The sequence below is a fragment of the Scardinius erythrophthalmus genome (genome assembly GCF_964197995.2).
Source record: "Scardinius erythrophthalmus genome assembly, chromosome: 5".
NCBI classification, from domain to species: Eukaryota; Metazoa; Chordata; class Actinopteri; order Cypriniformes; family Leuciscidae; genus Scardinius; species Scardinius erythrophthalmus.
In genome coordinates, this window is record NC_138225.1 from 55,822,490 (window position 1) to 55,842,649 (window position 20,160).

Sequence of the window (20,160 nt, forward strand, 5' to 3'; positions counted from 1 at the left end):
TTGCACTGATCACTTACTTTCCATTTACATTAGTTCATAATATAAATTATAATATGAGCTCAGACTTCATAAGAATCACCTGAACATTATATTATCGCTTATAACGTCTCGCTAGATATTAATAGTTTGCCTTTGGTGGCCATCTAGCTGTCAAAATAGTAAGGCACTTTTTCTTCACTTCACTTATGAGAGTTACGGCAAGTTGCCCGGACAAATATGGCGGCGCCATTGAGGTGTAGTTCTCCTCCAGGCCTGAGGGGGCAGCGGTGACTCCGTGTGTTTGTTGAAATGGCGAAGTTTGGCGATTTAAAAGCTTTTCTTGAATCTTCATTAAATGAAATCTTTCGAGTGACTGTCAGTGACATCCTGGATTCAGTGGAACAAACTGTCAGCGAATATCAGCATAAGATTCAGAGAATTGAGTCCGAAAACGATGATCTGAGAAAACGACTTTGTGCAAAAGAGAAAAGGACAAATCATATCAAAACAGGTTTGTGACACTCGGAAGATGATGTCCGAGGAAATGTTATATATAAACTGCGTTTTTGTTTGGCTTTTAAGTGCCAATTATTATGCTGTTTATAAAAACCGTGGGTTATCTTTTCATGAAAGCATCTGATGTATGAATGTAATGTAACCTACGACGATAGGGTGAAATGTTATTTTCTAAAAACAAATTCATTCAGTGAAACATCCTAAAGTTGTCATTCATGTTGCAAAACATAACAAGCATTAGTCCCCTTTCATGGGTCTCTCAGCACTGACAGCGTCGCTATGGGAACACCTCTGGTGTGACGAGTGAGCCCTATCGATGGGTTTCCGCAGAGCCCGTCTACGGAGAGCCTTGGCACTCCCTATTCAGCCCCATTGTATTGATTTTGGTTGCAGTTCCATTATAATTCCACTGGGGGTGATCGCGAGCGAGTGCAGACTGAATGGGAGTCAATGGGGCTAGACGGCTAAATGTGTCTCTTTCACCCAAATGCCGTTGAGAAATCTCAGATTTTATTGTAGGTTTTGCAAGTTCAACATGGGTTATAGGTCGAAAGTTGAATGAACGAGTACTTATTTCTTTTCTATTTCTTACAGGTTGAGTTGTTGTTGCCCATAACACGCTAGCATTCTGCTAATGACGTCAGCATTCTGACGTCATTGACATTTTAAAAGACTTTTTAAACCAAATAAGTGACTCTAAAAAAATCGAACACCCAGCAATGTGTAATTTCTTTGCATCTCCTTTCGAATACAACATTCAAATTACTAGACAAAAAATTATATCCTGAGAAAAGTGGGTTTTGAGGGGTATTTCGCCATAGACCTCCATTCATTCTGCACTCGCTCGCGAGCGCCCCCGCATGGACAGAGACGTGTTACTGCAGCCAGTCCAGAACCCGGAAGTAAGCAGAGAGTGCCAATTCTCTTCCTATTAGACATTCTCTGGTTTCCGTTTCGCGAATTACCCATTATCCTCTGCGGCGCGCCGCCATGTTGTGTGTCAAAGCTGTCAGTAAGCCACTGTGCTGCATTAATAGAAAGCCAGTTAATATAAAGTATTTTTGACTCTTTTGTGTTGAGATAACGATGACAAATTCCTCCAAACCTGGCGACAAGGTGAAGGTTATTTACAGGGACACATTAGACGATGTTTGCAAGGCAAGATATGATGAGAAATTGAGTTATATCGATTGGAAAGGATCCTTACACAATGTCGAAAGAGGACTGGTTATGTAGGCTAATCCTGCGGCGTCCCCCGATATTCAGGAAATGGACATTGCCAAGTATCTCATCCACACCGTTAGCGCGTACACTTTTGACGAATTAAGAGGAAGAAAGTCTCTGGAAGCATACACTTATTTTGTTAGAATGTGCGAGTTAAAATTTTATATGGTCGCATTTGTGCGAGTGCATGGTCATGTACTACTCAGTTAAATTCAAGCATGGATTCTCCTGCATTGAACTTGTTTTAGCGCCCGCCAAAGTCTTATTTGATCGGTGAGTAATGTAGATGAACTGGGCGCATGTTTAACTGAACGAACGAGCAGAGAGAGAGAGAGAGAGAGAGAGAGAGAGAGAGAGAGAGAGAGAGAGAGAGAGAGAGAGAGAGAGAGAGAGAGAGAGAGAGAGAGAGAGAGAGAGAGAGAGAGAGAGAGAGAGAGAGAGAGAGAGAGAGAGAGAGAGAGAGAGAGAGAGAGAGAGAGAGAGAGAGAGAGAGAGAGAGAGAGAGAGAGAGAGAGAGAGAGAGAGAGAGAGAGAGAGAGAGAGAGAGAGAACGGTCGCGCGCGCACTCTCTCTCTCTCTTCGGAGCCAGGCGAACGTGTAAACAAGACTTCACCGTCTCCAAACTAAGCGCTGCCTTGCTCTCTCTCCCTCGTGAGTCTGGAGCCCTGCATTGGCGGTTCACATCGCTGTAGCCAGGCGGCTGATATCTGCACAGCCTTTATTATACGGTACATTTAGACTCAGTGTCAAGACAACACCATCTGGGTAAAAAAACAACAACACAACGCTCCGAACTAATTTAGTGTAGGAGAGAGACGGAGAGCAGAGGCACGGGGCGATGTGCTCCAGGTGTACGTTAGCCTCTGGCTCTGGCTCGACCAGCTGATGTGGCCACAGGTGGACAATCGTCAGAGTGTGCTTCTGCCCAGCCAACACCTCTCAAGGGCTGTGTCGATAGTAGCCGCCTAGGTAACGTTACAGCGATTTGACAGCCGATGAGAGCTAGCGCATTTAGCTAGCCCATCTTGGAAATGATTAGATAAAGTGTCACATCTCCAGAGCACAAAACCTCTAAATGTTCACAAGAGCAGCACTGAACATTAACTCCAGCCAAACGGAGAATAATCGTATGATGTTCATGTTCAGAATAATGCCGATTCAGGATATTATCATGCTCCGTAACACAAACACTTGACACACAAGATGGCGCCGTAAGGAGTTGCGGGAGAAATGTGACGTCAATGGAAATCTATCTATAGAGCCCGGAGAAACGAGTGCGCACTGCGATCATCTCTATAATATTAGGGTTTGAACTTCCGTTTTTGCAGTAGCTCTGTATATCTCTATGGCATCGCTGTCCAGGAGTAATTAGCTTGTGAAGTGGATTTACTTACTTTAGAGTAAACGAAAGTTATCATGAGCATTGTAATGTTTAAAGAAGATGTCTTAAATGTCAGTAGACCGGGAAGATTTTAAAACGAGCCGTTTATTCATAAATATGTATGATCGCAGTGAAAATACAAACCGGAAAACAAGACAACGAGCACAGCGCTGAAAAGGGGCGGGGCTACATAAGGCCTATACCATCACGCCAACTTATTGGCCAGTGGCGCATAGCACCGCCCCCGAAAATACGTCACGCATGCTTCATATCAGCCAGAGCCATAGAGAGAAAGAGTTGCGACACTCTCTGATGTCGCCGCTATGGCTGTCACGTGGTTCATGTAAGCCCCAATAGTTCCCGGGGGGGCAGAGTTTTCTATTATTTTGAAGGTACCCCCGGGCGCCGCCATTGGCTAGCGGACCATCACCTGCTGTTAGCATCCCATTGACTCCCATTCATTTTGGCGTCACTTTGACAGCGAATAACTTTACATCTGAGGCGTTTAAAGACTCCATTTGTCCATTATTTATGTCTAAAGAAACACGAAAATGTATAAAAGGCTTCATTACCTTGTATCTTACGTTATGGCCCCGTGGAAGCAGTTTTTGTAAAAATAGGCTAACGATTGCGCCATAACCACGCGACTCTCTGTCGCACAGTAGAGAGATTACCGTATAGACAGGAGGAGAAGCTCGCGGGCGATCGGGGGGACGTGGAGGCAAAATGACAAAATTATTAATCAGAATACTTAGCAAAAGTTGCTCCTGCTCCTGGACAGCTCCTACTCACACTCTCTGTCTCTGAGGGTTACTGAAGGGAATGATCAGATTTCTCTCGGCACCGCCGCTAGAAGACAGACGGGTTGCTCACGTCACATCTCCGTCGTCAAGCTCAGTGTGAGTCTGCGCAGTCGCTCCGCCATCAGGAAGAAGAGCTTCTAATTGACTTCACTTTGTCTCCGTTGAATCCAATGGGGTCGCTGTGTCCATTTCTTTTACGGTCTATGATAGTTCCTAAGCATACGCTGGCTGTCATGCTCTTCTATGGGACAGACAGCAGCGATTGCATTATTGAACGGTAAATATAAAATAAAACACACACCCAAGTACTTTTTCAGCTGTTATTGCATTATTGCATTTTGTTAATGTCAGTTTTGCATTTGGAGAGGCAGGGTGCCAACGAAATACTGTCTATTAGGTAGATAAGTTTTAGGCTATATTTTTGTTCATGTTCGCATGGGTAGTAGTAGAAACTTTTCCATATCATTCATCTGATGATGGACGTCTCATGATATTTATTTTAGCACGACTGGGCTGGGCTGTATTAGGCTATTGATTCCCGTGATTTTGCTTATAAATTCCGATTCAGCCATTAGCCTACCTTCGTGATCACGCAAAGAGCTCTGCCGTGGCGGTCCGTTCAGAAAGCTAGCTCACTTCTTCTGATGAAAGTGGCCACCCCCAGCACCACAGCGTGGAACATGATCATGTTAAGACTAAGAATATAATTTTAAGATTAACCCATACATATATTATCAAAACTATAACAGATTAAAAACTAAATTACGCTTTTATGTTTGGGTCTAAAGGTAAGTGCAGAGTGAAGATTTTTTTGTAACTTCTGTTACAGCCATTGAGACATCAATTAAGCATGGCTGATACAAATGAAGGTTTTCAAATAAAATATTTTTTATTAAACAATGACAGACAACAAAAATGTGTGCTTGTGTGAGTGTGTGCCACCATCGCCAGCTGCCTTGGTTGACATGAGGCTGAAAAAAAAGTGTTTATTTTGTTAAAAAGTCATTAATCACAATCATTAAACTAGTGTGGATATTACAATACAAAGTTTCCTCACAGTAAATTAGTATCTGAGATGGGCTCTAATACAAATTAAGTACAGCCAACACGTCACATAATGAAAAGTTAGTATATCCCAAACAATTTAATAAAATAAAAGTTAATATAAAGGTGGTAGCGATTCATTACCGAACTAATTAGATGCTACCTTCACAGCTGGCGAAGTCGCGCTAGCTAACTAGCAAGCAGGCAATGCTAGAAAATTGGTTGAAACAACCAAGATAAAATATAAATAATTACGCTGTGCATGTACAAATGAAGACCAGTATAAGCATCGCAAAGGGCCTCTGATAAAAATAGACAGCTGACAATTTAAAAGAGGTCGATATTTCAGCAACTTAACTCTGGAACAACTCGACGCGCAGCAATGTAAGTGAATGGTGTCCAACGCCCAAATGACAGTGTTTGGAACTATTCCGATCTTCAAATCCCGGAAGTAGGCGGTTAAAAGCGCCGCCATTTTTTACAACAGAGGTCTATGGGAGTGTCACAACTCTTTCTCTCTATGGCTCTGATATCAGCGAAAATGCGCTACTCATTTATGCTTCACGGACCGCTTTTTAGTTCGGACCAATAATAGCGCCGCGCCCGACCTTGCCAGTCGCGGGCCGATCTCGAGACGCTGTTACTAGGAGATCCATACTCTGGAGGCCCAGTGAAGAAATCCATAGAATTCTCCGTTATAAACCACAGATATCAGATCACACAGCGCTGACGTGGAGACGCCTACAGAAGCCTTTCAGTCCACACATCATTCTCCACGATCCAGGCTAATGTAGGAACCCTAACCATAACTACGGTATTGAGACAGAAATAGTCAAACGCTTACGAGTACTACACATCTTTTTACAGCACTTCAAAACTATAATATCATATGTTATTTTTAATGTGATGACCAACACATTTTTTGTTCATCCTTCAAAGATTGTACTAAAACTAAACATTTTAAGATGTAGGAAAACTCTTATTTAAACACTTATTTAACACTTACTTAACCATTGTAAACATATGGAGGCTTATTGGCTATTTTCACTCCCTAAATTAAATTTTTTCACTCGTTTTGCTTTTTAATTAATATTAAGACATTATGAATGATAATAATTAAAGTTAATTTCATCTACACCCTAAGTTAAGCGTAGTGCTCTATTGTCGGCCCCAGTGCCACCGGATACTCCCTGCAGAACTCAGTGTCTGCGCTGCCCTCAGATGCTAGTCTGAGCCTGTGGACTTAAAATAAAACTGCACATTGTAATATCTGTACGTTAAGTCTATTTATTATTAAAGACTTTTTCAGTATTACAGTTATTTTGGCGGAAATTTGAATAATTGCATTGCAAGCTGATTTCAGGTGTGCCCCTAGATTTTCTGCTTGCGCTCCAGAAACGTTCCGCTCCAGCGCTCCGAGTGAAGCCGCTAGTCTGGAGCCCTGTCAGTCGGAGTGTTGTCTCTGTGTAACTGTTGCGCTCTGAGCTCGTTTTCTCTCTGAGGAAAGATTATGGTCGTTCAGCTGTGGTTCTGCGGCTGCCGAGGCCTGGAGTGAGCGAACGGAAATTCCCTTTCTCTCTCTCTCTCTCTCTCTCTCTCTCCCCGGATTACATGCGTTTATTCAATGCGGTCAATACATGCGGTGGTTTATTCAAATCCGCTCTGGAAGCTCGTATTAAATCGATTATTTCGGCTGCAGGTTAGATGAGGCGTGGTGTTTAATGCGATGTAGATGTAAGCTAGGGCGAGTTTTAATGGGCGAGTTGATGGATATTCCTCTTTTGCTCTCCCTCCCCTGGATCAAGTCTCTCTCGTGTTTATTCAACAGCGCGAGAGGCATTTATGCAGGCACGAGTACTGTATTTGGTGCTTACGCTTCCAACTCTTGTTTCGTGTGACTGCTTTAGGCGCAGACTCTGAGGAGTTCTGCCGCGGACATTTTGCCCCGCACTATAGTTTTGGCTCTTCATGCTACCAAGCATTAGTCTGGCCGACGAGTTGCTATTTCGTTCCGCTCCGCTGCTGCTTTGAGCTGGAACAATGAGTGTGTGAGTTCAAATCTTCCTTTTATGTCTAAAATACTAGAAAAAGTTGTGTCCGCTCAACTGGGCTCTTTCTTACAAGAAAATGACATCTATGAAAAGTTTCAGTCTGGGTTCAGGCCGCACCATAGCACTGAAACTGCGCTCGTTAAAATCACGAATGATTTACTCTTAGCTTCTGACCAAGGCTGTATTTCAATACTAGTTTTACTTGATCTTAGTGCTGCGTTCGATACTATAGATCAGTGGTTCCCAAACTTTTAACAGGCATGTACCCCCTGAGACATTATAGATCTTCCGGAGTACCCCCAACACCACCAATTGTTAACAACAAGTTTTTTTTTATTTATTAATATTTATTTTTATCAATTTTGTCGAGAATAGTGAATAGAATCATAAACAAACGATACAAATCTCATCAAAAGTCAACATATGATACAAATGTGCTGAATATAATGATTTTAAACATATCCAACATCTCATTAAAGTTATTGTTAACTTTTCACATACTGATAAGTATTGCTTTTCACATATGATAACATTGTATATTTTCTTAACTTCTCTGCTGTAAAATAATAATAAAAAAGAGAACACATTAACAATAGTAAACTAAATAGTAAACAGTAAACTAAATTGTAGTAAACCACACAGAATAGGCCTACCACTTCTCCATCCACATCACCAGTTTAATCAATGTGAGGGATGTGCCTGGATGTTCTTACATAATGCAGCGATGTTAGGCCGAATTGGGGACAGTTTCAGTCTTAGATCATTTTCCACAAACAGTCTGTACCTATACTTGGTCTTAAGGCAGACCAAAGCTGAGAATCCAGTCTCGCATAAATACGTTGTAGCAAAAGGCATCAACGTCTTAATCGCTCGGTTTGCCAGGTCCGGATACTCTGCCCGCAAACTAATCCAGAAATCTGTCAGTGTCTTCTGACCGAACTCAATTCTGACCGACCCGTTCGTGGATATTTCAATGAGGCTCTCTCTCTCGAGCATAGGAAGCTGGCATGTGCTGGGTGACGAAAAAGGATTACGAATCCATGTGTCGTGGTCGTCTGTTTCGGGGAAGTATTTGCGTAATTGCGCTGCCAAGTCGCCAAGGTGTTTCCGTATGTCACATCTGACACTGTCGGCAAGCCGTAGTTCGTTTTCACACAGAAAATCCTGCAGTGATGGGAATGCGCCAATGTCGTTGTCTTTGACACAGTCAGACCAGAAGTTCAGCTTTTTAATCGTGGCCTCTACCTTGTCTCGCACATTGAATATTGTCACAGAGCGACCTTGCAGCCCAAGATTGAGCTCATTTAGACGACCAAAGATATCTCCCAAATAGGCCAGTCTTGTGAGCCACTCATCATCATGCAACCTATCTGACAAGCGAAAAGGATTGTCGATGAAAAACAGTTTCAGCTCGTCTTTCAGTTCAAAAAAGCGTGCTAAAACTTTCCCTCTGGACAACCATCGCACTTCAGTGTGGAGCAAAAACGTCAAATGGTCACTGCCCATCTCACTGCATAAGGTGGAAAAAATGCGCGAGTTTAGGGGTCTTGATTTTACAAAGTTAACCATCTTAACTGTGTCGTCCAACACCTGTGCCAGGCTGTCTGACATTCCTTTGGCGGCAAGCGCTTCCCTATGTATGCTACAGTGGACCCAAGTGGCATCTGGAGCCACTGCTTGTACACGGGTGACCACTCCGCTGTGCCTCCCCGTCATTGCTTTGGCACCATCTGTGCATATACCAACACATTTAGTCCAGGTTATTCCGTGTGATCGTATGAAACAGTCTATGAGTCCAAAAATGTCCTGCCCCGTTGTCCTCGTCGGTAATGGTTTGCAAAAGAGGATGTCCTCATGGATTGACCCTCCATATATGTACCTGACGTACACCAACAACTGAGCCAGGCCTGCTACATCTGTTGACTCATCTAGCTGTAATGCATAGAATTCACTGGCATGTATGCGACATAGTAACTGTCTCAAAACGTCTGCTGACATATCACTGATCCGTCGGGACACGGTATTGTCTGATGAAGGCATTTTCTGGAAAGTATGTTTAGCCTTTTCCCCCAACATTTTCTCAGCCATGTCCATAGCAGCAGGGACAATCAGTTCCTCCACAATAGTATGAGGCTTGCCTGCCTTAGCCACTCTGTAACTGACCATGTAAGACGCTTCTACTCCTGCCTTATTTACAGCATCTGGCGCGATCAGACATTTCTTGGTGTTAGAAAGCAGTCTCAATTGTCGCTCAAAAAACTCCTGTGGCTTATTTTTCAAATTGCCATGTTTCGTTTCTAAATGTCTTTGTAAGAGTGAAGGCTTCAATGAGTTATTAGACAGAACTTGCGCACATATGACACACTGTGGCTGAGGGAAATTCGCATTGCCTGTGTATGTGAAGCCCAGAGTTATATAATCTTCGTTATATCTTCTTATCTTTGAGTGTGCCTCCCTACCATCACCTTGTTGTCTTGAGGGAAGAGTCTGTGTCTCCCCGTCTCCATCACTGTCCATGTTAATGGTTTGGCTAGCATCAGGCCTCTCGTCAGAGTTAGGATTTGCTATGATAGTGTCTTGACCTGAAAAGCTTGTCCCGACAGCAGGTGACTCCTGTGAAGTTTCTGTTGTCGTTCTGGGTATGGCCTGAACCCGTTTCAGCCATTTATCCATCGATTGCAATTGATTTTTTTTGTCAAATAGACGTAACTGGGATGATTTCTGACAGGATTTTTTTTTTTTTTTCATTTGCGCGCTGCGCGACAAATACTATTTGTAGTCATAGCAACGTTTAGTATGACGCAGAGCTGGAATTAGCACTGCAGCAGGCTGCAAAGATCATTGCAAAGATCATAATAAAAGCTCTACTTTTACCCTCTCTGTCACTCTCGAATATTTTGTTAATGCGGAGAAAATAAGTTTTTAATGTGCAGTGCAAATGCGGAAGTTAAGGCCATCCTTAAAAATATTTTTGTTTGCCGTAACCCGATCGACCCTGTCAATTTAGGGCCGACACAAATAATATTTTTTCCCTCTTTGAGTCCGACCGACTTGCCGGTTGTAAATTTGCGTTAAGACCATAGACTGTTAAAAAATAAGACCAACTGATTTTTTTATTTTATTTTTTACTCTTCAAACAATTAATACAAATGCAATAAAATTATATTAATTATATTTTAGTAAGTATTGTCAATATAAATGACCCATACTCGTACATACAAACGTAGGCTAGGCTCTTAAAAAAAAAAAAAAAAAAAAAAAAAAAACCTGTGGCGTCATCTATGATTATAAGGGCTGTAGGCTAGGCCTATGCGAAATGAAACCGAAATCGCGACACTCAGGGAGAAAAATGCGTTCATCAGAAAATGCGTTTAATATATTGAAACGTCTGTTTATACATCCATACTGCCTTAACAAAGGAGCCCAGACGTTAGAAAAATATCAGTAGGCTATACACATGCGTTTAATATTTAATATGAGAAGCGGGAACACTTGCGTTATGGTCCGGACTTGACAAAAAAAATCTTTAACTTTTAGGTGGTAAAATATGTTTTAGTAGTAATTCTATGAATTACACTGGCAAACCTAAAGTAATATACCCACCGGATGAAGAAGGGTTTGCTCTCCACAGAACGTAATATATTCATTTTATTTAATTTTTCGTGTTCGCATTTATGAGGAACAAACAATGTTACGGACGTGAGCACTCTGAAAGCGACACTACAAAACTGCTTTAAAACTTTCACAGAGATCTCAAACATGCATTTAAAACACCAAATATTAAGAATTGGAATATCAAGCAAAATAATATTCGATGATTGAACGAAAATCGTATCTCTCCCCACATGCTCACCGGTAAGACGCTCCGACATTAAATTTCTCTGTAGCCTATAGGCTACTTTAGCCTATGCGTTGTAGCCCAGTCATTAAAAAACTATTTAGTTTCATATTCATGTTTAAATAAAATAATATATATTTATTTTATGTTGACTATATTAAAAGTGAAAAGCATGAATAAGATGATCCCGAAAATATCGAGAGACAAATGGAGTGGGCAGACAATATTTTGACCACTTCATTGAGATTTTGTAGAAAACCTTTCTTTAAAGTGAATTTCGTTTTGTATTAATTTTATCTTAATTTTAATCAATGTTTCATCTACCAATTTAATAAATTTAAGAAATAAGATTTAATAAATAAGATGAAAATATAGCAGGCAATAAATCAGGACACGGAGTCGCCAGCATGAAATGTGTACTTAAACATGTGTAACAAAACAATTCAAAACGAAAGAAAACAGACTGCTCTGCTTATGTAGGCTAATCCGTAAAAATGCATTTCTCTCTGGCGCGTTCACTGCTGCGAAGATCGCGAGTTCATCTTTGACACAGAAAACACTTGTTTATTAATAAACAATTGAAATGTCTCCTTGATATATTTGACATATTAATAATCTATCATTACTTTTCCCAGTTCTTTGTGGCAGCTTTTAGGTGTTATTGGCAGCGCCACCCTTACACATGAACGCGTCCCCACCGCTCAATAGTTAATATTATTCTTTGGTGTTCAGTTTATACAGGTTTTCTAATTATTTAATATATGAATATGAATGTTTTTTTTTTTTTTATCAAAATCTCTTTTTTTTTTTCGCATATGAAAAGTCATATGACTTAGATCTTTTTTCGCGTACCCCCTGAAATCAGTCCACGTACCCCTAGGGGTACGCGTACCCCAGTTTGACAACCGTGGCTATAGATCATAGGCGCCGATACCGTGGGTGCTCCGGGGCTCGAGCACCCACGGAAAATACTGAGCACCCACGGAAAATACCGAGCACCCACATGTGCCAGACTGCCATTAAACATTGCAGTTGGTGCTATGTGAAGTGTTTCTCGGATGAAAACGCCTATTTAGTGACCCCGCTCTGTACGCAGAGACACGTTGCTCCCATAGTCAGTATATCCTCCTGAAGAATTAACCGCAATGGTGAGTCAACAAAAATTTTGCTCAAACGGGTGCGGGTCGGACACGGGTCTAAACACGGGTTTAAAACAATCACGTACAAACGTAAACATATATGCACATTTTTAGGAACACATCTACAAAAATATGCCTGTATTTCAAGTAAATAAAATAATTTAAAATCCACATCAGTTTATTTGTGCCCACGCCCTCTCAGGAGTCTCTATACCTACTTTCACTTTTAAAAAGTCATCATAACCGCGCGCGCGATCTGCTTGCAGTCATCGAGATGGATGCTGTCTGAGGAGTTGAAGAAAAGAATAGCTAGTGGAGATGGTAAAGTTGTCGACAAAACTGAAGAAAACAATGTTGGGAAAGGCTTTGCTGCATGCATTTTCGTGTTGGATAGCCACAAATGTGGAACTTCATCGCTGAGAAGGAAGCACGCAGATAACTGTTACTGTAACCAAGCAGTTCTATCGAACAGTATTTGTCAAATTTAACACTGTTACATTTTGTAAATTTCCCACGAAGCTGATCGCGGTTACGTGTCAGTTAAACTTTCCATCTCCAATCCTGTCTGTATTTGTGAGAAGTGGCGCTGTCCTTGAAAGATTACTTTACGGCTGTATTATCAAGTAGGCTAAATAGGTGTGTGTGTTCGTGTCGGCCGCTGTCCATTTCCTAAGGTTCTGAAATGCAAACATTTTTTGACTACTTTTTTTTTTTAAAGGGCTTGCGCCCATGAGCACCCACGGAGGAAAACATAAATCGGCGCCTATGCTATAGATCACACAATACTCTTAGATCGACTACAAAATTATACTGGTGTTCAAGGACAAGCATTAAGCTGGTTCAGAACATACTTATCAGACCGCTACCATTTTGTTTATTTAAATGGAGAAAAATCGATCATAACTCCAGTAAACTATGGAGTGCCGCAGGGATCTGTGTTGGGCCCTCTGTTATTCTCAATATATATGATGCCACTTGGAAATATTATAAGAAAACATGGAATTAGTTTCCATTGTTATGCTGATGACACTCAAATCTATATTTCATCACGGCCGGATGAAATCACTAAATTATCCAAATTGACAGAGTGTGTTAAAGATATAAAAGATTGGATGACGCGCAATTTTCTTTTATTAAATCCAGACAAGACAGAGGTAATACTTATCGGTTCAAAAAACCGCCCACAAAACCTCTCACAATACAACTTTAACATCGTAGGATGTCCTGTTACTTTATCCTCTTCAGTAAAAGACCTGGGTGTTATACTAGACTGCAACCTGTCTTTTGAAAATCATATTTCATATGTTACAAGAACAGCCTTTTTCCACCTTAGAAACATTGCTAAGCTACGTAATATCCTATCAGTTTCTGATGCAGAAAAGTTAGTTCATGCATTCATGACCTCGAGACTAGATTACTGTAATGCTTTATTAGCTGGTTGTCCTGCATCCTCAATAAACAAGCTACAGTTAGTCCAAAATGCCGCCGCTAGAGTTCTTACTAGATCAAGAAAATATGATCATATAACACCAATTTTATCATCACTACATTGGTTACCTATAAAGTTCCGTATTATTTACAAGGTATTGCTACTGACTTATAAAGCCCTAAACGGCTTAGCTCCAGTCTATTTAACGGATCTTCTATCGCCCTATAATCCATCGCGCTCTTTAAGGTCACTAAATTCGAGGCTTCTGGTCATACCTAGGATATCCAGATCCACCAAAGGAGGGAGAGCATTTTCACATTTAGCTCCAAAACTCTGGAATAGCCTTCCTGATGCTGTTCGTTGCTCAGACTCGCTCTCCCAGTTTAAAACTAGATTAAAGACGCATCTCTTCAGCCAGGCATTTATATAATATATTTTTAATCTTACAGTTAAATCCGGTCTCTAGTTCATAAACGCCAGAGGAGAACTGGCCCCCGACTGAGCCTGGGTTCTCCCAAGGTTTTTTTTTCTCCATTAGGTCACCTGATGGAGTTTTTCGGTTCCTTGCCACTGTTGCCTTTGGCTTGCTCAGTTGGGGATACTTAATTTAATTAATCAGTCAACAATACTATTGATCAGCATTACCAAACGTGGACGTTTTACACTAGAAACAAACACTGATGTACTATTTTATTTAATACTGTGAAGCTGCTTTGATACAATCTGTATTGTGAAAAGCGCTATATAAATAAAGTTGACTTGACTTGACTTTCAGCTATCCTCAAGTATGGGAAGGGGTTATGGTATATCATTTCCATAGCGAAACCGGCCGTTCCCATACCTTTCGATAAGTGCTTCCTTCGTCGTACAAATCTGATGAAATGGCGCGTAGCACGCTGATATGAAGCGTACGTGTCGTATTTTCGGGGCGGTGCTAAGTGCCACTGGCCAATAAATTGGCGTGATGGTATAAGGGCTACAGACATTTGTCACACCAAAGGTGTTCCCATAGCAACGGCTGTCGCAGTGTCTCGTTCCCTATTCAGGGAACCAAGGTTACACACGTAACCAAGACGTTAGGCCTATCATTTAGAGTTAAATATTTCAGCCATGGTTTTATATATACTTAAACTGCAAGAGTTGAACTCTTTGGAGATTAGCATGTTTTTTTTATTTTGGCCAGTAACAAAATGTTTGTTTGTGTGTGTGTTTTGCAGAAGATGAAGACTGGACTTTTCAGCTGGACTTTTCAAGAAAGGATTTCAGCGAAGATGTGTTTTCATCTGCTCATATGAGTGAATATACTGATCAAACTATGATCCCTGGAGATTCACTGAGCAGCCGAACGAAATCACAAACTCCAGATATGAAATCACCGCAGATAAACAAGGATTGTGCGACAGCAGCACTTCTGTGTGTGAAGGCCGACCCGGAGACGGAGGACGGATGTGCTGTTGACCTCTCCAATCCTCACGCTTCTCCTGAACACACTGATCAAGAGATCAAGACAGAGAATACAGAGGAGAACTCTGACTGTGATGGCCAGCATATATTCACTCGTCCATTAGAGCCGGAGCTCAGCGACTGCGATGTGAAGGTGACGGTGGTGTCCGACATGCACCTATATCCCGATACACACCTGTATCCCGACGGCCCGGAGTCATCGGAGCCGGAGCTCAGCCTCATCTCTGATGAAGAATCTAATCCAGACGGACTGTCTGACGAGGGATTCTCGGGATCGTTCCATGTGACGGAGTCTCTGCCGGTCCCGAAGCCGGATCTCTGCTGCGCTCAGTGTAACCGGAGCTTCAAGCACGAGGCGTCGCTTCACATCCACCTGAGATCCCACAGCTCCGAGAAGACACACACCTGCGCTCAGTGCGGGAAGGGCTTCGACCGCGCCGACCTCCTGAAGAACCACCAGCGCACACACACCGGAGAGAGGCCGTTCGCCTGTGAGCTGTGCGGGAAGAGCTACGGGCACCAGGGTCAGCTGACCATCCACCGGCGGGTCCACACGGGCGAGCGGCCCTACGCCTGTCCTCACTGCGGAAAGCGCTTCAGCGAACACAACCAGCTGAAGGTGCACCTGCGCACACACACTGGCGAGAGGCCGTTCCCCTGCTCCGTCTGCGGGAAACGCTTCACCAACGCCGGGAACCTGCGCAGCCACCAGCGCACACACACCGGGGAGAAGCCGTACGCCTGTGAGCTTTGCGGGAAGAGGTTCAGTGGGACCGGAGACCTGAAGACTCACACCCGGATACACACCGGAGAGAAGCCGTACCGCTGCCAGCTGTGCAGCAAGAGCTTTAGCCAGGCCGGACACCTGACCATCCACCGGCGCATGCACACGGGCGAGAGGCCGTACCCCTGCGCAGACTGCGGGAAGAGCTTCACCGTGGCCAGCAGCCTGAAGCTGCACCAGCTTGTACACACCGGGGAGAAACGGCACGCCTGCGGTCACTGCGGGAGGAGCTTCAGCCGCGCTGGACACCTGAAGAGACACCAGCTGACCCACAGCAGAGAGAACCAGCACACCTGACCCACACCAGGGAGAAGCGGCACACCGGGGAGAAGCGGCACACCTGTCCTCACTGCGGGAGGAGCTTCAGCCGCGCCGGACTCCTGAAGAGACATGTGCTCGTGCACACCAAACAAGAGCTACAACGACAAGAGCCACAGCGACCACTCATCCCTGAAGAAGCACCAGAAGCTGCGGAGTAACGGGGCCGAACCCCTGAGTAACGAGACCGAGTAACGGGGCCGAGCCGCAGAGTAACGAAACCGAGTAATGGGGCCGAGCCGCGGAGTAAAGAGACCGAGCCCCTGAGTAACGGGACTGAGCCGCGGAGTAACGAGACCGAGCCGCAGAGTAACGAGACCGAGTAACGGGGCCGAGCCGCAGAGTAACGAAACCGAGTAATGGGGCCGAGCCGCGGAGTAAAGAGACCGAGCCCCTGAGTAACGGGACTGAGCCGCGGAGTAACGAGACCGAGCCGCAGAGTAACGAGACCGAGTAAAGGGTCTGAGCCGCGGAGTAATGAGACCGAGTAACGGGTCTGAGCTGCGGAGTAATGAGGCCGAGTAACGGGACCGAGCCCCGGAGTAATGAGACCGAGTAACGGGACTGAGCCGCGGAGTAATGAGACCGAGTAACGGGACCGAGCCCCGGAGTAACGGGACTGAGCCGCGGAGTAACGGGACTGAGCCGCGGAGTAATGAGACCGAGTAACGGGTCTGAGCCGCGGAGTAATGAGACCGAGTAACGGGTCTGAGCTGCGGAGTAATGAGACCGAGTAACGGGACCGAGCCGCGGAGTAATGAGACCGAGTAACGGGACTGAGCCGCGGAGTAATGAGACCGAGTAACGGGACCGAGCCCCGGAGTAACGGGACCGAGCCCCGGAGTAACGGGACTGAGCCGCGGAGTAACGGGACTGAGCCGCGGAGTAACGGGACGAGCCCCTGAGTAACGGGACGAGCCCCTGAGTAACGGGACTGAGCCCCTGAGTAACGGGACTGAGCCGCGGAATAACGAGACCGAGTAACGGGACCGAGCCGCGGAGTAACGAGACCGAGTAACGGGACTGAGCCGCGGAGTAATGAGACTGAGTAACGGGACCGAGCCCCTGAGTAACGGGACTGAGCCGCGGAATAACGAGACCGAGTAACGGGACCGAGCCGCGGAGTAACGAGACCGAGTAACGGGACTGAGCCGCGGAGTAATGAGACTGAGTAACGGGACCGAGCCCCTGAGTAACGGGACTGAGCAGCGGAGTAACGGGACTGAGCCGCGGAGTAATGAGACTGAGCCGCGGAGTAATGAGACTGAGTAACGGGACCGAGCCCCTGAGTAACGAGACTGAGCCGTGGAGTAACGAGACTGAGCCGCGGAGTAATGAGACTGAGCCGCGGAGTAATGAGACTGAGTAACGGGACCGAGCCCCTGAGTAACGAGACTGAGCCGCGGAGTAATGAGACTGAGTAACGGGACCGAGCCCCTGAGTAACGACACTGAGCAGCGGAGTAACGGGACCGAGCCCCTGAGTAACGAGACTGAGCCGTGGAGTAACGAGACTGAGCCGCGGAGTAATGAGACTGAGCCGCGGAGTAATGAGACTGAGTAACGGGACCGAGCCCCTGAGTAACGAGACTGAGCCGTGGAGTAACGAGACTGAGCAGCGGAGTAACGGGACTGAGCCGCGGAGTAATGAGACTGAGCCGCGGAGTAATGAGACTGAGTAACGGGAACGAGCCCCTGAGTAACGGGACTGAGCCGCGGAGTAATGGGGCTGAGTAACGGGACCGAGCCCCTGAGTAACGAGACTGAGCCGTGGAGTAACGAGACTGAGTAACGGGAACGAGCCCCTGAGTAACGGGACTGAGCCGTGGAGTAACGAGACTGAGTAACGGGAACGAGCCCCTGAGTAACGGGACTGAGCCGCGGAGTAATGGGGCTGAGTAACGGGACCGAGCCCCTGAGTAACGAGACTGAGTAACGGGAACGAGCCCCTGAGTAACGGGACTGAGCCGCGGAGTAATGGGGCTGAGAAACGGGACCGAGCCCCTGAGTAATGAGACTGAGCCGCGGAGTAATGAGACTGAGTAACGGGAACGAGCCCCTGAGTAACGGGACTGAGCCGCGGAGTAATGGGGCTGAGTAACGGGACCGAGCCCCTGAGTAACGAGACTGAGTAACGGGAACGAGCCCCTGAGTAACGGGACTGAGCCGCGGAGTAATGGGGCTGAGAAACGGGACCGAGCCCCTGAGTAATGAGACTGAGCCGCGGAGTAATGAGACTGAGTAACGGGACCGAGCCCCTGAGTAACGAGACTGAGCCGTGGAGTAACGAGACTGAGCCGCGGAGTAATGAGACTGAGTAACGGGAACGAGCCCCTGAGTAACGGGACCGAGCCCCTGAGTAACGAGACTGAGCCGTGGAGTAACGAGACTGAGCCGCGGAGTAATGAGACTGAGTAACGGGAACGAGCCCCTGAGTAACGGGACTGAGCCGCGGAGTAATGAGACTGAGTAACGGGAACGAGCCCCTGAGTAACGGGACTGAGCCGCGGAGTAATGGGGCTGGTCCGTTCCTTCGACTCTAAGAATGAGCTCTGATCATTATGTTTGCTACAGTGTTTGGTAGAAATGATGTTCCTGTGATTAAGAAAATAATTTTGACATTTAATGAGTAGATCCTTCGATGATGATGTTCAGCTCTAATAACGCTGTTGGATCGTGTCACTTCTACTCCATTAACATGTTTGTGCTGAAAGACGAGATATTGCACACATACTGTACTGATGTTTACGGAAGCCCTGAACATAAAAAAATTCTAAAATTATGTGAATAAAGTAGATTAAATAAAGAACGTATATGGAAGATTATTCTTTAAATATTTCGACTTTATTCTCTAAATATTTCGATTTTAATCTCGAAATATTTCGACTTTATTCTCTGAATATTTCGACTTTAATCTCGAAATATTTTTACTTTATTCTTGTAATTTTTTTTTTTTTTTTTTTTTTTTTTCACTGATTATTATTTTTATTTTTTATTGTGGTTCAGGGCTTCCGTAGATGTTTGATATGATGAGTCTTTATTGCGTTGGCGGAGTGTCTTCTGTCTGTGACTGTTTGAATTGTTCATTATAAATTAATACTGTCTTCCTGTATGACCTGGTTTGTTAAATATCAAGAAGTTATGATATAAGCAAATCTTTGATGAAATGCTATTTAATTTATGAATATTGTATAATATCTTCTCTATGTACAGCATTGTGCATTTAATGTGACTTTCAGCTATTCTTGAATGTTTACTCAAAGCTTCAGCGATAAAATAAAGCTTTCTAATTAGTTGTTGCATGTTGTTTGGATGTTATATTGATAATAGTTTGAGCTCGTGATCATTACTGAGACCCGTGTGTTTTAAGCGCCTCTGGTGGCCTCTAGCGGCCACTCGTGGAACAGCAGCACCAGTTTATCACCAGCCAGTTTGGTCACTACATAGTTAAAGAATTTAAAACATAATCGTCTGGCTTTTAGCAATGATTATTTCCAAATATTATGTATGATTTATATAATTACTATACCTATAACCCAACTTGTCAACTCTCACTTGCACTCATATAACAAGATGTTTTCTTTGAGTTTTTCTCTCTTTTTTTTTGCTGTATATGTGCTAAAATCTTCATATTTTAATCTTTGGCTGAAGAGAGAAGTAAATCACTCTCAAAGTTTTACAGTATGTGATTGTATATATATATATATATAAATGTGAATGTATATTACATCCAAAGAAAGAGAAAGATTAATATTGGCAGCAGATCAAGACAAAATACAACCCCAAATCAGAAAAAGTTGGGATACTGTACAAATTGTGAATAAAAACAGAATGCAATGATGTGGAAGTTTCAAATTTCAAAATACAACATAAATGACATATCAAATGTTAGAAAATGTATAATTTTAAGGGAAAAATAAGTTGATTTTAAATTTCATGGCATCAACACATCTCAAAAAAGTTGGGACAAGGCCATGTTTCCCACTGTGTGGCATCCCCTCTTCTTTCTAGAACAGTCTGCAAACGTCTGGGGACTGAGGAGACAAGTTGCTCAAGTTTAGGAATAGGAATGTTGTCCCATTCTTGTCTAATACAGGCTTCTTCTAGTTGCTCAACTGTCTTAGGTCTTCTTTGCCGCATCTTCCTCTTTATGATGCACCAAATGTTTCTATGGGTGAAAGATCTGGACTG

General features: G+C 44.0%; 1 protein-coding gene across 1 annotated transcript; it reads left to right on the plus strand.

Moving 5' to 3' along the window:
* Positions 1 to 276: 276 nt before the first annotated feature.
* Positions 277 to 19,264, plus strand: LOC308691615 (uncharacterized protein). Its single transcript, XM_081367017.1, has 3 exons — positions 277 to 490; positions 14,622 to 18,704; positions 18,976 to 19,264. The coding sequence occupies exons 1-2, from the start codon at positions 289 to 291 to the stop codon at positions 15,947 to 15,949; spliced, it is 1,530 nt and encodes a 509-aa protein (XP_081223143.1). The 5' UTR covers positions 277 to 288; the 3' UTR covers positions 15,950 to 18,704; positions 18,976 to 19,264.
* Positions 19,265 to 20,160: the final 896 nt, after the last annotated feature.